Consider the following 15,403-nt stretch of genomic DNA (forward strand, 5'->3'; position numbering starts at 1 on the left):
ATTTTAGTGGAATAATGGTATCCTGCAAATGATGGAGCTTAATAAGTGGACGACCGAACAAAATGAAGAAGTCCAGTTGATGTAGCCAATGCATATTACGAGGTGTGCAGTCACAAAAGAAGGCAATGAAATAAAATCAGTTCTAGTTATTATGTACAAGTATTTCTATTGATAAACGAAGTCAAGCGACTGAGGGGAATATGAAAATTTATATTGAAATAAAAATTTGATAACTTAACCAGAGAGTTTAAAGATTAATTACATTATGAATCAGAGGTTATCTATGTCTCATGTTTTATTTATTATTTTAACAATTATTTTTTTTGTTTTGAGCAGAGAACAGATAATAAATAAAATTCTGATAAGCTATATTACCAATACAGTAAATTTAGTCAATGCGTAAACGTCAATGCATAAAACGAGAGCAGTTAGCGAGCCTAATACTACAAGGTTCTAAGTGTTCGTCTTTGAAAAAACAAACTCAACAATGAAGTAGTATTCTAAGCCGCCACATTGTTACTTTTGTTTCGTCAAGGACAAACACTTAGAACCTTGTAGTTCTCCACTCGCGAGTTATCAGTATTTGACGTATGACGTATTCTTATTAAATTTATCCCGTATTCTTCCTTACTCCAGATCGGTTGCCTGCTTCTCCTTACCCATTACGAATTTTAGTTCCCATTATTTTTGAGTTCCCTGGTTTTGAGATTCTTATTTAATGTATTTAATTAAATAAATAGACGTTGAACATGGTTGATAAAATAGATGTTATTATGGAATGCATGACATACATTGATACATAGTTTGATTGTTTTGAGATAATCAAAGGCAAACAACGTTATCTACAATATAATTGATGTTATACAGCAGTATAGAAAAAAAAACACTCCATAAAATCGTTCAACATTGAACTAGATGGATAATGGATTTGTAGATCAAGTTTAGTGTAATGTTATCTAAAAAAATACTTATGAAAACAATGTTCTTTTTAAATAATAATTGAAATTGAAAATAATGAAAAATTGTTGTATTTAAGAACAATTATATTATTGCAAACAAACAGTTACATATTAATATATTAAATTGAGAATTATAAAGAGAATTAATCAATTACGTAGAGTAGTGCGCCCATTATAAAACTATTTATATACTAGCTTTCTCCAAGTATATAAAATACCTCCTCCAGTCCCCTAGGTACCTCAAGAGTACTTAAAGCAGCGACTGCATCACCTCTTTGGATTTCTATGCTTATTCGCTGTCTCAGGTACTCGGTTGAATGGCACGCGCTTGTTTTATCAGTCAAGCAATGACCGATCTCAATTTGTATTCTTTTGACAAACAAATAAGTATGACTGATCGAGTGTGCATTATTTTTGTCGGCCACCCTACCCATCGCTAGGGTTAAAGGCAGTGGGACTTTTTACAGAATCGTTTTCTAAATGTTGTTATTGGTAAAATTACTGGTATTCGGTGTTAGCGATTTTTTGTATTGTTGAATAAATCTATTCGAATTATGGAGTTGTCAATATTGACACACAATAATCAAATATTGCATCACACAACCAGACATACCAGACACAGACATACCAGAGGCGACTTTTTTCCCCATTAGGGAAAATTTGTGATGTGTTTTTATCTCACATATCAGGTCGACCAGCCACGCCGGGCCCCCACAGAGCCCGGGCCCCCAGGCTAGAGCCCTGTCAGATCCCCCTTGTCTACAGCCCTATTATGGTTTGGTCTAGCCTACCTCCACTCTTCACCAATGCTGTGCAGAGGGCGATAATCTGGACATCATGTAATTTATAAAGATTCAAAGATCCAAAAAGAAGTGAAAAGGAAGGATAAGTAATACATCAGCGTCAAAGCAGTAAGGATGGTGATACGTCTCGAGACCACAACTCCTAGTGGCTAGACAGAGTACTTTCTAGGGAAAGGGAGAGGCATTATTGGAAAATAATGCTAATAAAAATGATAAGTCATTGTACTATGCAGATTTTTACTTTTATACTTTAATAATGAAATTATTTTTTTAAGCCTCTGCCAAGGAAAAGAGGCGGCCTGCAACAAAATTGAGAGGTACATCGACAAAAATGAAAAATGGATCGACAAAATGGTGCACAGCATGGCGGAGACCAGTTCATATTGGTATCAAGTAAGTATTTATTACAACAAAAAGGTACTATTACCATAAAAAAAACACACCGATCACGTACAGTACACTTAGATACGAGGGTGGGTCAATAATTCCTTAGAAAAAAGCATTAAAACAGTTTTTATTTTTGTATTTTTTTTTTATTTCTCAACATAATCTCCTTGGAGCTCAATACACTTAGTTAGACGTTTCTCAATTTTTTTTAAACCGTCAGAAAAATAAGTTTTCGGAAGGTCCTCAAAATAAGCATTTGTACGATCGATGACATCTTCATTTGAAAAAAAACGTTGTCCACTTAGCCATTTTTTTAAGTTTGGGAAAAGGAAAAAGTCACTGGGGGCTAAATCTGGCGAATACGGTGGGTGGTCGACCAATTCGAACTTCAATTCTTCAATTTTAGCCATTGATCGTAAACATGTGTGAACACGGGCATTGTCCTGATGAAAGAGGATTTTTTTCCTGTTTAAATGAGGCCGTTTTTCTTCAATTTTGTTTTTTAGCTGGTCCAATAAAGATGCATAATAATCCCCTGTTATTGTTTTTCCTTTTTCCAAATGGTCAACGAAAATAATTTCACGTGCATCCCAAAATACAGTAGCCATAACCTTACCAGCTGATTTTACGGTTTTCGCCTTCTTTGGACATGGTTTGCCTTCGCAATCCACTGCTTTGACTGTTCTTTCGTCTCGGGAGTATAGTGGTGTATCCATGTTTCATCTACAGTCACAAAGCGACGAAAAAATTCATCCGGATTGCGTTGCATGAGCGACAACAGGGCTTTAGAGGCCACCACCCTATTGCGTTTATTGTCGACTGTGAGCAAACGCGGCACCCATCTTGCAGAAATATTTTTCATGCCCAATTTGTCATGTAAAATAGAAATGACGCTACCTTTTGAGATCCCTGTAACCTCAATTATCTCACTCAACTTTAATCTTCGGTCACTTAACACCATATCGTGGATTTTATTGATCATTTCTGGTGTAGTCACCTCTACAGGACGTCCTGAGCGTGGTTCATCCTTTGTTGATGTACGACCACGTTTAAATTCATTTAACCAGTTATAAATAGTTGCAAGTGAAGGAGCAGATATGCCGTGAACTAAATCCAACTCATTTTTTATTTCCTTTGCTGTTAACCCTTTTATATCAAAATGTTTAATAACAGCTCTAAACTCAATTTTCTCCATTTTCCATTTTCCACAAACAAATTTTTTTTTTAAATGTACGAGAAACACACAACAACCCGATCAATCTGATTGAAACTTCGCAGCATACTGAATCGGTAGTGCCGCTGCATGAAAACAAACCGCTTACAGTACTAGTCGCGCCACCTTTCGGCTTTTCTAAGGACTTATTGACCCACCCTCGTACCAAGAGATGGAGTTGATCGGGCAACAAGCGCCAGGCTCTGATTTCAAACGTGTAGTCTGGAATCAGTCGGCGGATAGCGCATATAAATTAAATTAATTTTATATGTGATTATGTTATTGAGATGCTAGGAGAGCTATTTATCCATACTCCTAGCCCCCAGGTTTCTGATATTAAGTTTAAATAACAGTATTATATTTCAAATTAACTATTCAACAGATAGTTCACAAGATTTAAGAATGTAACATTGTAATTATTGAACATAGATAAATTTGAAAACACTTCTGAGAAAATATATTATAACCAATACCAATACCAAGACCAACCAGCAGGAATCGAACCTGCATCTGCCGGGTATCGCACTCATGCACATAGACCACTATGCTAAAGGCATCATACACTTAATTGTGGCAAATTTTAACTAATACTCTCTCAAGTGCTTTCCAAATTGAGCTACTGTTGACGATCGGCTTTTGTATTTTATTTCATTTCATGTTGATGATTTGATGATGATTTTAAATGATCAATGTATACAGTAAATAATATGACAATGTCATCATCTATGGCCCCCACGTCTTGAAACGGGCCCCCCACCTATTAATAGGATTAAAAGTAGTGTTTTCCAAATAGTGGTAAAATTGAGGGTATTCAGTATATTTTTAAAGATTTTTTCGATTTTTAATAAATCCACTTGAAGTTGTTGAGTATCGACACACAATAATCAAAAATTGCATTAGATAAACACATGTTTTAAAATATTAACACCTCTTAAGTGAAATGCCGCAAGCGACTTTTTTTGGTATTAGAGCAAATTTGTAAAGTGTGTTTATCTCACTTATCTGGTCGATCTACCATGCCAGGCCCCCAGGCTAGAGCCTTGTCTGCTCCTCTATCCCCCCCATCTATTCACAACAAATTCTTGTGTTGCATTCTGTTAATACTACTTATTAATACTACGCATATTGGATGTTTAGGTGAAGCTGTATATGCTGCAATTGCAAGGCCTAGCTGATGGATATGATGAAGCAAATATTGATCCAGCCCAATCCTTGTCGTATAGATCAATGCTGTAAGTAGGTATCTTCATTTTAATGCACGACCTTCCGCTCACGAGAATGTATTTCAATGGCGGCTTGCTCACGGCAAGACTGGAATTTCTGTTTCAAAACCTTCACTTCAAATCTAAAGAGACGCGACATGCTCTCTCACTTTCCAGTCCCCCATAAAACAGTGGTGCCAATATCAGTAGATGTGGTGAAAAATCATATTTTCTTACAAAAATTGGTAGCACTGAACTGAACTGAACAAGCAATTTAGCAATAACAAGTCAAAAGTTAAAGATGGCCGAACCGATTTTTAATTTAAAATTTGTAGCAGAAATTGAGAAACACCCTGTATAATTACAGGCTGCCAGAATTTAAATATGGTAATTAAATATTAATTAACAGGTCAGCAGTGATTGTGTTTTAATATAATATTTCATATATATTTTGACAGTTTGAGATTATTATTTCAAGTGGGTTTCATGTGGGTAGCATCAGTCGTTGGCCAGTTTATAGCCCATATTCCATTGGCAGATTGCGTCTGGCTCGATCGTCTGCCACGACTGTCAAACTCTATTCTCTATGGTTTTCAAGGATCGTGAGCGATCGGGTCGAAAGTAGAAAATTTTCTATTATCCGTCGTGCGATCCTTTCATTATCAAGCGAAGATTGCCGAAAGCGTACGAAAATAGCCGAATATGCGCCTGAGTCATGCGAACGGTCGTTCATTTCATTCTACTGGTCGATTTCAACTGAACAACTACAAGATGGCGAAAACTTAAAAAATATATTTGGAGTATCACCGAGGACTGTGTCCTCGTTGAATAAATACACGCCAAAGATATAGTGTGGAACGTAAAAAAATCCGCCATATTCAATGGCGATCACGCTGTTCTTCAGTTAGCCAACTTTTGACCCAGTGTTTTCGTTTACGGCGAGTCCTGACCGCCTGAGCCAGTTGAAATATAGCCATACTTGCTACAATAAATTAGTCTTTGGATTATTCGATTTCGATATTCGAATAACTCAATTGGTTTGGAGATTCAAGCTCGCCCAGTTATTCATGATGTAAATTAACAATAAGTATACAAACTTTCTATAAATGTCAAACGGCCGCATAAATTTTAACAGATCTGATGCTCGCTAGGTTTGACAGCTGACAGCTCAGTTTTGTTGACGTAAAATTGCGCGGGAATGCGTTCAGTGTAGCCACCAATCTAAGAAATATCTAGTTTTCACTCAACCTATATTTTTAATAATAGCAACACTAGTATTATTTTAACCAATCAAATCAAGGACCAACGAGATTGAATCGTTGCGTGTAATTGCAAATAGCTAGCGACAACGGTTGGCGTCGATCGTTGAATTGGGTTGGGTCTGTGCGTCTGCCAATGGAATATGGCCTGATGAGTTCCATCAGCAACCAGTTCGTTGAATGTCTGGATCTGGCTATACCTACACATATTGTTTTTCAATTTTATGTTTGGAGTTGAGAGTATGGACCTAATAGGTTGAGCAAGTGGCTAACATCCATTTCTCATAAAATCAAAAATCTCCAATCCGTGGAGGCCCATAATATCGTCTCTGTTCTGGCAGAACACACTAACTGGAGAATACTAGTTTTGAGTAATTTGACTTAGAAGTTATTAAAATGTTTGAAATAATAGTCTATCATGTGAGTTTATAAAGTAATCGTAAAAAGGATGACTTTAAAATAAAGACTGTTTATTTATTAAGAAGGTTTCCAGACGGTAAAGTTTGAAATAAGCATTTTGGTACTAACTCAATATGTCATTTTTTCGAATTAGTGTTTTCTGCCAGAACAGTGACGATATGATCTTATTAGGACATGGCATGGCTATGGCTTTCATTAAAAAAATCAAATTCAAATTTATTCATTTTATAAATTATTTAAGTAGTTAATTAGTTATAAAACAACATTCACCTAAATTCATGTTGCCGCAAGTGGAATATATCAATGGGCATCCAGAGTGATTTGGTTGAATCGAATAAGTTGTTACCGCCAAATTGACATTACCAATTACAGGTTAATTCTGCATCTTAGAAGATCAAACAACTGATGTTCTTGTTTTCCTTAATACGATTTTTTCTTAATAATTTACAAACCTTCTGCAATTTTAAAATTTTCCACGAGATAGCATCATGGTCTCGATGATTTCACAAGCCGGAGCGGTGCTCTGGTCCACTCCAATCCATTTGGAGCCCTGTATTAGTCAGTCCATTAGTACAAGGCAATGTGTAGACAATGAGAGCTGACTTCTTGAAAATCCAAACTAACTTTGGCACATAAAGATGTCTAATAAAGATACAGCTCTGAAATTGATAATTATCATTCATTAATTTGATTCCAGATATATCAATATGCAAGGAGACCTTGAAGATCTTTTCCAAGTGGTCGGTGAAGCCAGGATGCTAGGCACCGGACATTGCTCAGCTCTGATTAAGCTGCTGCCAGATGGCTCAGACTTGTACGTCGCACAAGACACATGGAATAGGTAAATTTAACATATTTTATTTGGGTTCTCTGACTTCATTATAACCAAAAAGACTGTATTTTTACTTAGCAGGGCAGTATATTTCTCTGAGATTTTTTCAAATTATGTTGGTATATATATATATATATATATTTTTTTTTTTTTATGTATATATATTTTGGTTGGAAATTTAAACATAATAATGGAAAATGCCAAAAAAATACATTTTCATACTTAAGGTAATAAAGTAAATTGTCATTTTCACAAAGTGGAAGTTTACTTTTTACTAGATGCAGTTTATTATAAAGACAACAGAATCATTCAATTTATTATTTATTATAGCAGCTATAAAACTGCTATTATTTGAAGAACAATTTTAATGTTTTTTAAGTTGATTAAATTTTATATAGTTTGATTTAATTCGATAACATAGTTATACCTTGTGAACATATACTCATTTTCATTGTTTCTATATAGAGTATCAGTGACTTTATTATTATACGTACCTGTAACTTGAAGTAAGTCTCACTAAGTAGTGAATAATCAGATAAAAATACAATATTTCGTTCAGCGCTCAAAATGGAATATTTTACGAACCGGAGCGTTCAATAATTTTACGAAAATATTAACATAGTTATCTAATTGCATGTGTATTTTATAAAATTTACTACTTAATGTTAGATTTTTTACATTATATGGAAAAGCCAGCTGAGACAGTCAAATTAATATATCCATGAGACGGAGCGATAACTTTGGGGATTTTACGATCTTCGTTCATTTCGAGTCCTGATTTCGTTGATAATATAATATAACTTGTCAAACTAACGCAGATAACGTAGAACTCTTAGTTGTTTCCACGATGCCACTTAGAGCCCGATACATAAAATGTAAACGTTATGTAAAACTAATTACGATGTCTATGCAGAGATGACATTCTACCAAAACAGTTAATATTAACGACATGGCAACGTTGCTTTCCACAATCAAATTTTTTTCCATTTTTTTTAAATCTCATTTAAATATAAATGCAATGGTGAAAGTATGACATATTATTAATAAATTATACATTAATAGTTAATATAAACTTCAAATAGGTAATTTAACGGTTACTTTATCTGTTTTAATTGTTAATGTATGCACTGCGGTTAAAGTATTCCCAGCATTATTTAAATTTATTATTTAAATGGTGAGCATCTCTCCGTGTTGATTAATATTACTTAAATATTAAAAATATTATCAAAAAAAGAAGAAATTATTCTTTTTGTACCACAATTTTGTAGCACAATCTAGCTATGTTCAAAACTATAATATTATGTAACATTTCTTCCAATATTCTTAGTTCTTATTTATCCAAAAATCGTCTAACTAGTACATAAGCTGACTTATTTAAATAAGTACTGCCTACTATGAAAATACCTATTATTTTAACCTTGAACTATTGATTACTATATATAAATTCAATGCTGATGTACTTAGGAATTTTAATTAACATAACTATTCTTATTTCATTTTTCTGTAGCTACCAGTCAATGTTGAGAATCCAAAAGAAGTATGTCCTCAACTTTAATACGATCCCTGGCACTAAAGACAGAATAATTGGACATACAATGTCATTCTCGTCATATCCAGGACAGCTACAATCGGGAGACGACTTCTATATTTTATCATCAGGCCTGATATCATTGGAAACCACAATCGGAAACGCAAATGAGAATATATGGATACATTGCTCACCGACCGGTCAAGTTATGGAGTTTGTAAGGACAATGGTCGCAAACCGTCTGGCGAACTCTGGCAAGTCCTGGACTGATATCTTCAAAAAGTACAACAGCGGTACTTATAATAATCAATGGATGGTGGTGGATTACAATAAATTTAAACCGGGAAGATTGAACAAGAAGAATATTAAACCTGGTCTCCTGTGGGTGTTGGAACAGATACCGGGAACAATTGAAGCTCAAGATATGTAAGATAAACATATATTTTACAAATCTATCCCTATTAATTGTCACTGTAAATATGTCTGCCAAAGATGTTGAAAAAAATCTTCTTCTATAGAGATGAAGCCTAAGTGCATTAAATTTAAGCCAAAACAGGACCTCTGGTCTACTGATTAAGTTAGTTACAAGTGACAGAATTGCAGGTTCGTTTGAAGAGAGCTTCACACTACAACATTCCACTATGATTCACTCAATAAGTTACATATAAATATATATATGATTCTACAATATCCGTCTATTGTTAAAATAAGTCTTGAATACTCAAATTCATAAGATTGGATAGTGTATGTAGCGTCCCAATCAACTATTCACACATCTCAGATATTGCTGTATCAAAGCAGGTATTTGATTATAAGCGAGACAAGTCGATACAACAGAACCTATGTAATCACTGTCTATGAAGGCGATTGTAAACAAATAATTATAGTATTAACTCAGTTATCTGGATTTTCAATTATCCGAATATCTCTTTGGTCATTAAATTTGTATGATTATAAGAAAAATGTAGAATTTACTCAGAGTAATAATATATAGAGAGCGCCTATTTCTCGCCAAAATGAAGCCGTGCTTCTTGCGTATAACGGACAGTAGAACCTCGATTTTATTATTATCAACTTAACTATGAAATGTTATACTATCGTGTTGCTTTTCAGTACGGCTACCAAATTTAAACACAATATGTTCCACTAAAATAACTAAAAATAATGACCACTAACTTTATATTTAACACAAAAACAATAAACTTCAGCAACACAATATGCATTTTCTCAGTTTTTAAATGAATGTAATCAGTCTAATACATTATTACCGGCGACGTTTTGAAAAAATTGTTAAATCAGCCGTAGAAATTCTATCTTACTCTAACGCATAGTACGGAGATATAAGCGTGCCGAATGCTTACTCACTCACACTTATGGCTCATTTTTGTTTGGGCATTGACAATTTAAAACATCTTGTAGTAAAATAGCAGTTTTATTATTTTTTTGATTATCCGAATTTATTGTTACCCGGACTCGCTTTATCCCAGTTTAGTCTGGATAATCGATGTTCTACTCCATTATAAATTAGAGTACTTCCGGTTGACAAGTGTGAGTCCTACTTTCATTATAGGAAGCATCATGACTAATTATTATAACGTCAATCTTTGGTATGCTATAAGAGTTTGGCAAAGATAATAAGCTTACCAATTTAGTACAAAAGGTTGAAAAACACTGATTTAACGAATTTTATGAATTTTTACAATATTTTTTTAGGACAAACCTTCTATCTAATCAAGGATATTGGCCCTCATACAACATCCCTTACTTCCGAAATATTTTCAACATGAGCGGCGGACCAGAAACCGTGAAGAAGTTCGGTGACTGGTTCACTTACGAAAAAAATCCCCGCGCCCAGATCTTCAAACGAGATCAAGGGAAGATCAATAGCATGGATGATATGTATGCGCTAATGCGGTACAATGACTTCAAACATGACCCGCTCTCCGTGTGTGACTGCACTCCACCCTACAGCGCTGAAAATGCTATCGCCGCAAGAAATGATCTGAATCTAGCCAATGGTAAGAAAAAGTGTTGCCACTACAAATAATAATAATTATTCATCTAGTATCAAGTATCTGTAGTATTTTATTGACAGTTAATTAAGTAGGTAAGTATACTTATGAAAATTACCATTTTCGGTCACTAACGGAGTTCCACTGTAAAATTTTAATTAAGCCACATTGGTGGTTTTAACAGGGCATTAATGAATTATCTGTATTACAGAATCAATGATGATTTTAAAAATCCCTGACTAGAACATAAATTACTTGAAAACTCATTTCCAGGAACCTACCCATTCGCAGCGTTGGGCCATCGTTCTCACGGAGCCACAGATGCCAAGATTACAAATTTCCGAATGGCTCGTACCTTCCAGTTCTTGTCGGTGTCAGGACCCCCCCATAACGAAAGTTTGGGACTGCCGCCTTTCCGCTGGAGTCAAGTGGACTTTGGTGCCACCACCCCCCATGTCGGCCATCCCGATGTATGGCAATTCAAGCCGGTCACGCATGTGTGGGAATTTTCAATGGAAGAATAGTGCCAATAGTAGAAAGAAAAAAAATTAAACATCACACGGAGAACCTCAAAAATTGTTTTGTTATATCCGTGCATCAGCTATTTTAATTATGTATTAATGAAACTTCTACATTAAAATTATAGTTTTTGGATAGATTCCACATATTTTTCCGATATATAATATACTTTGATTCATAAATAAGAAGTGGGTGCATACCATTAAGATATAAATACGTGTATTAATTAAGGCGCTAAGTACCAAACAAAATTAAAACTGACATTTTTATAGATGTTTTACATACCTACACCAATAATGTCAACTATGGTCTAAGTGCCTCAAGCAAGTAAAAAAAATACAGCAAAATATTTAAATCTAGCGAAGTTGTAAGTTCGTTAGCGTATTTTATTTATAATGGTTGAAGTACCACTGCAGTGGTCAATGGCATTCAATATAAAATGGCTGACGACGGTGTGTTGACACTTGCGAGTTCTTAATTCCTATAATTATGCAGTTTACTGCAATGATTCAGTATTTTGTAACCACAGGCAATACTACTTTTTGGTACTTAGCGCCTTAATTAATACACGTATTCATATTATATTGTAAATCTGTGTATAATTCCAATATGTCAACTTAAGTACTTCTCAGCGTTGCATTTTGACTTAAGACCAATTTAATCTCAGTACCAAAGTGGACCATGTCACTATTATCAATATGTGTTTTCCATCACTGACCTTCACCTCTTATCAGTGGATCCGTGAACATATACAATCAATAATTTATTAGTGGTAACTTAGCTTAACAAAAAATAATTTTTTGCTTGCACGGCAGACAGGGAGAGATGTAGGTATTTTGGTACCAGGCAAGATTAAGGTCTTACTTCAAATTTATACTCCCTGTAACACTTCTTAATATGGCAAAGCAGAAATACAATAATTATTGTACTGTATTTTTATCCGTTTCCCTTTATTAAAATTTACTGTATATATTTAAATAATATGTTTTTATTAAATTTGAAAAACCTACTACAGCTTATTATTCTAAAATACTTCAATCTAATTATCTTGATAATTATATTATTACTTGTACACAACTTTTATTCACTTAAATACTTCTGTCACAAATTTTAATAACAGAATTCAATTTATTTTCATAAAATCCCCTGTTATATTGTATTTAGCTGAAAAAGAAAATATTATTATCATTAAAAAAATACAGATTTGAAATAATTAAAAAAAAACGTGTGTTATTCTAAAAACTTATAAAATATCTGGCAGGATTGGACGGGTAACCACCTCCGATACGCTGTTGATTATAGGAAAAGATAGCAGCCCCACCATTTAGGGCTTAACCAGTTCTATGCCTTCAGCGAGTTTTCTCATTCTATGAGGCTGTGATCAATAAATCCGCACATACAAATTTTGCAAGTTATCTCATCCGACTTTAAACTCAAATTACTAGCCACTGTCGATTGATTTGCATAATCTAAAAAATTAAACATCTGTTTGAATAATTATGAAATATTAAGCCACAAATTATCGATATTACAGCAATTTTAGTAAGAGCTTCGTTCTACATTCTACGTATGTCGTTAAGAATCTGCGGCCTTTCAAATACTGCTATAGTAATATTGTGAGGCATAGAAAAGGTAAAGGCATATCATGAATGGCATTGGATAGATTGGGCACAGGATGCGGGAAACAACTAAAATAAGTAACTATTTCCAACATAGGTTTAGTGACAAAAGTCAATCTTTTGAAGGAGAATTACTTAAAGGTGAAGATAATATTTCCAAAATTCTTACCGATAGATTCTGCGGACCCATCCATCAAGTGGTCAGCGTAAAACTTTCGATACTTTGGGACGGACGCCAGAAATTTGCTGTTTGGTAATTCCTTATTGAAATAAAATACAATAAAATTATCAATTATTATGAAGTCATCATGCACATTCTAGAATAGTGGCACTATAGCGCATAGGGCATATATTGATAAGTATGCATCAAACTGAGACTTTTTAAGAGGATAGGCTGAACCCCGCCCGCTCATGATAGTAAAAAGTAAAAACAAGCAAGGAGTTCTTTTTTATAAGTGACAAGCCATAGAAGATGTATTACAATAATAGCCTACGTTATCAGCCATGTTGCTTTTTGTGGTACAAATATTTGTGGTAACATTATTATAGTAGGCATCAGTGGTAAGGGATAGAAGTAGGCTGTTAAGATTCAACGTAAATAGTGCACACTAAACTTTGTCATTCATACTTATTTGTTTTCATTGAAATAAGAATACAATTTGTAGATGGTACTGGATACTTTTTAAAATTCAATGAAAACAAATACATTTGACTGACAAAGTTTAGTGTGCACTATTTATGTCGGATCTTAACAGCCTACTTCCACCCTTCACCACTTGTAGGTATATAATAGGTATGCTTTAATTTTAAAATAATCTGGATAATTTTTTTTCACTTCGCCAGAGAGTCGGTCAACACTGTTATTGTCATATTTACTGCAAAAAATACTTTGAATGCATGTATTTTAAAACCAACTTTTTGAGGTTAGGTCACTGTATACTCACTACAGCTTCATAATCATATTATATCATCGGTATTATCGAGTGCTTAAAGTCAGACAACGTTATCTACAAAAAAGTGTTTTTTCTTTTTTTTGAGATAACGTTATTTTACATTTACGGCTACATGATAATCAAACAATGTTATGTCAATCTTTTCTTATTAAATCGTCAGTAAAGTTTAACGCTTACTACATAAGTTACCCTTGTTTTTATATTTTTTTAAAACTATCCCTATAAATTTTAACATCGTTATAAGCAAGATAAATGTACAATACACAATAAATTATAAAATATTAACATTAGGTTTTAAATAAACATTTCCCTTATTGAGTTACAAGAATCTAAAATAACGATTTTTGGCTCTCCTGTAAAGTTTCACTTTTGTAGATAGTGTTGTTTGACACTAAGCCCTCGTTATGAGATAATATATACAAATTTACTTACACTGTTCACAGATGCCTTGTATTTATTCTTCATTCTCTTTTTGTATATAAGGAACACCGTGGCAGCTATTCCAACAAATATGATACCCGACAGACAATAAGCCCCAACCGATTTTATGTCTACTAGAATTAAAACATAATAGTCATGTCAGAGGTAAAACTCATTAAAGGCAATTGTTTATTAATGTAGTTAATGAGTTTTACATCAGATAATATTACAATACATAGTCAACTCAAAAATATTCAAGATAACGCTCTTCTATAAAAATGGATACTAAATAATATAAGAAAGTGATGCCGAAAAAAGGGTACCTACTAAACCAAGTTACCAATAAGTTATTTAGCATTACAGACTCTTTTACAGCAACTCCACACTTAATATACATTCAGTTTTATTTGCAGGGCTCGAAATGGACCGGAACGCACCGGAGCGCCGTTCCGGTTCGTGAAATTTGTAAAGTTATCGCTCCGTCTTACGGACAAAATAATTTGAGCGTCTGAGCTAAATATGCCATATAAAGATATAACAAAAAATCTAGCACACTTATGTTTATAAAATACACATAAAATTTGATAACCTTGTTAATATCTTCAGAAAATTTTCGAGCGCTCCGGTTCGTAAACTTTTCCATTTCGAGCGCTGTTTATTTGTCAGTAGTGCATTAAGATACTGTAGAACCTCGATTATCCAGATTAGGAGCCTCCGCCTATTAAAACAGCCAGCTGCTGAATATGAGGCACTGCCTGTTAGGTAAGTATAACCTCACCACAATCCGCGTAAATTGTGAACTGTCTGAATATGAACAGAGAGCAAGAGAGGTAAAGCAGAGGGGTACCATTGCAAAAGTAGCAAGGTGAGGTAATACCCCGTTTACACATGCATGGTTTTACTACTGACAGTACGTTGATACCGCCTAAACCATGGCATCCTCAGAGGATCCAAGGCCACGAGGCCTGAATCATCATTGGGCTGATTCATGCAAACATGAACAGATCGACTGCGAGGCAAATTTCTAGCCCGTAAGCAAATAGTAATTATTAATATCATTTTTTTTATATTATTACCTACATTTCATCCAATTTTGACCAATATTGGAAGCAAAGTTCCCAGCCATACAATGTACCTAGCACCTAGAATATCTGATTTGAGATTTCTTTGAAAAAAATATGTATTTGTACCTAGTTCAAATATTTCAAAATATGTAGCTAACAAGCAAAGAAATGCAGAAGGTAGTAATAATTCCAAGAAATTCACAGCCCCTTTCC

General features: G+C 34.1%; 1 protein-coding gene and 1 long non-coding RNA gene across 3 annotated transcripts in view; one reads left to right on the plus strand and one right to left on the minus strand.

Annotated features, from left to right (window-relative positions):
• Positions 1–12,115, plus strand: part of LOC147071479 (putative phospholipase B-like 2) — a 157,346-nt gene extending 145,231 nt beyond the window's left edge. The window contains exons 2-7 of one of the 2 annotated variants that reach the window (XM_085948377.1): positions 1,850–2,155; positions 4,500–4,594; positions 6,941–7,084; positions 8,583–9,029; positions 10,317–10,621; positions 10,889–12,115. In XM_085948377.1, the coding sequence (XP_085804503.1) occupies positions 2,114–2,155; positions 4,500–4,594; positions 6,941–7,084; positions 8,583–9,029; positions 10,317–10,621; positions 10,889–11,139 (1,284 nt within the window). In that variant the 5' untranslated portion in view covers positions 1,850–2,113 and the 3' untranslated portion in view covers positions 11,140–12,115. The remainder of the gene's footprint in view (positions 1–1,849; positions 2,156–4,499; positions 4,595–6,940; positions 7,085–8,582; positions 9,030–10,316; positions 10,622–10,888) is intronic. The other variant, XM_085948376.1, reaches the window with a different exon arrangement.
• A 51-nt stretch (positions 12,116–12,166) lies between these two features.
• Positions 12,167–14,255, minus strand: LOC147071481 (uncharacterized). The gene is made up of 3 exons (XR_015070827.1): positions 14,139–14,255; positions 12,923–13,013; positions 12,167–12,298 (listed from the first exon to the last, which is right to left on the minus strand). It is a non-coding gene; the product is annotated as an uncharacterized LOC147071481 (long non-coding RNA).
• Between the last annotated feature and the right edge of the window lie 1,148 nt (positions 14,256–15,403).

The sequence above is a fragment of the Rhyacophila brunnea genome, unplaced genomic scaffold (genome assembly GCF_057557595.1).
Source record: "Rhyacophila brunnea isolate RB1 unplaced genomic scaffold, BYU_Rbru_1.0 scaffold_20, whole genome shotgun sequence".
Lineage (NCBI taxonomy): Eukaryota > Metazoa > Arthropoda > Insecta > Trichoptera > Rhyacophilidae > Rhyacophila > Rhyacophila brunnea.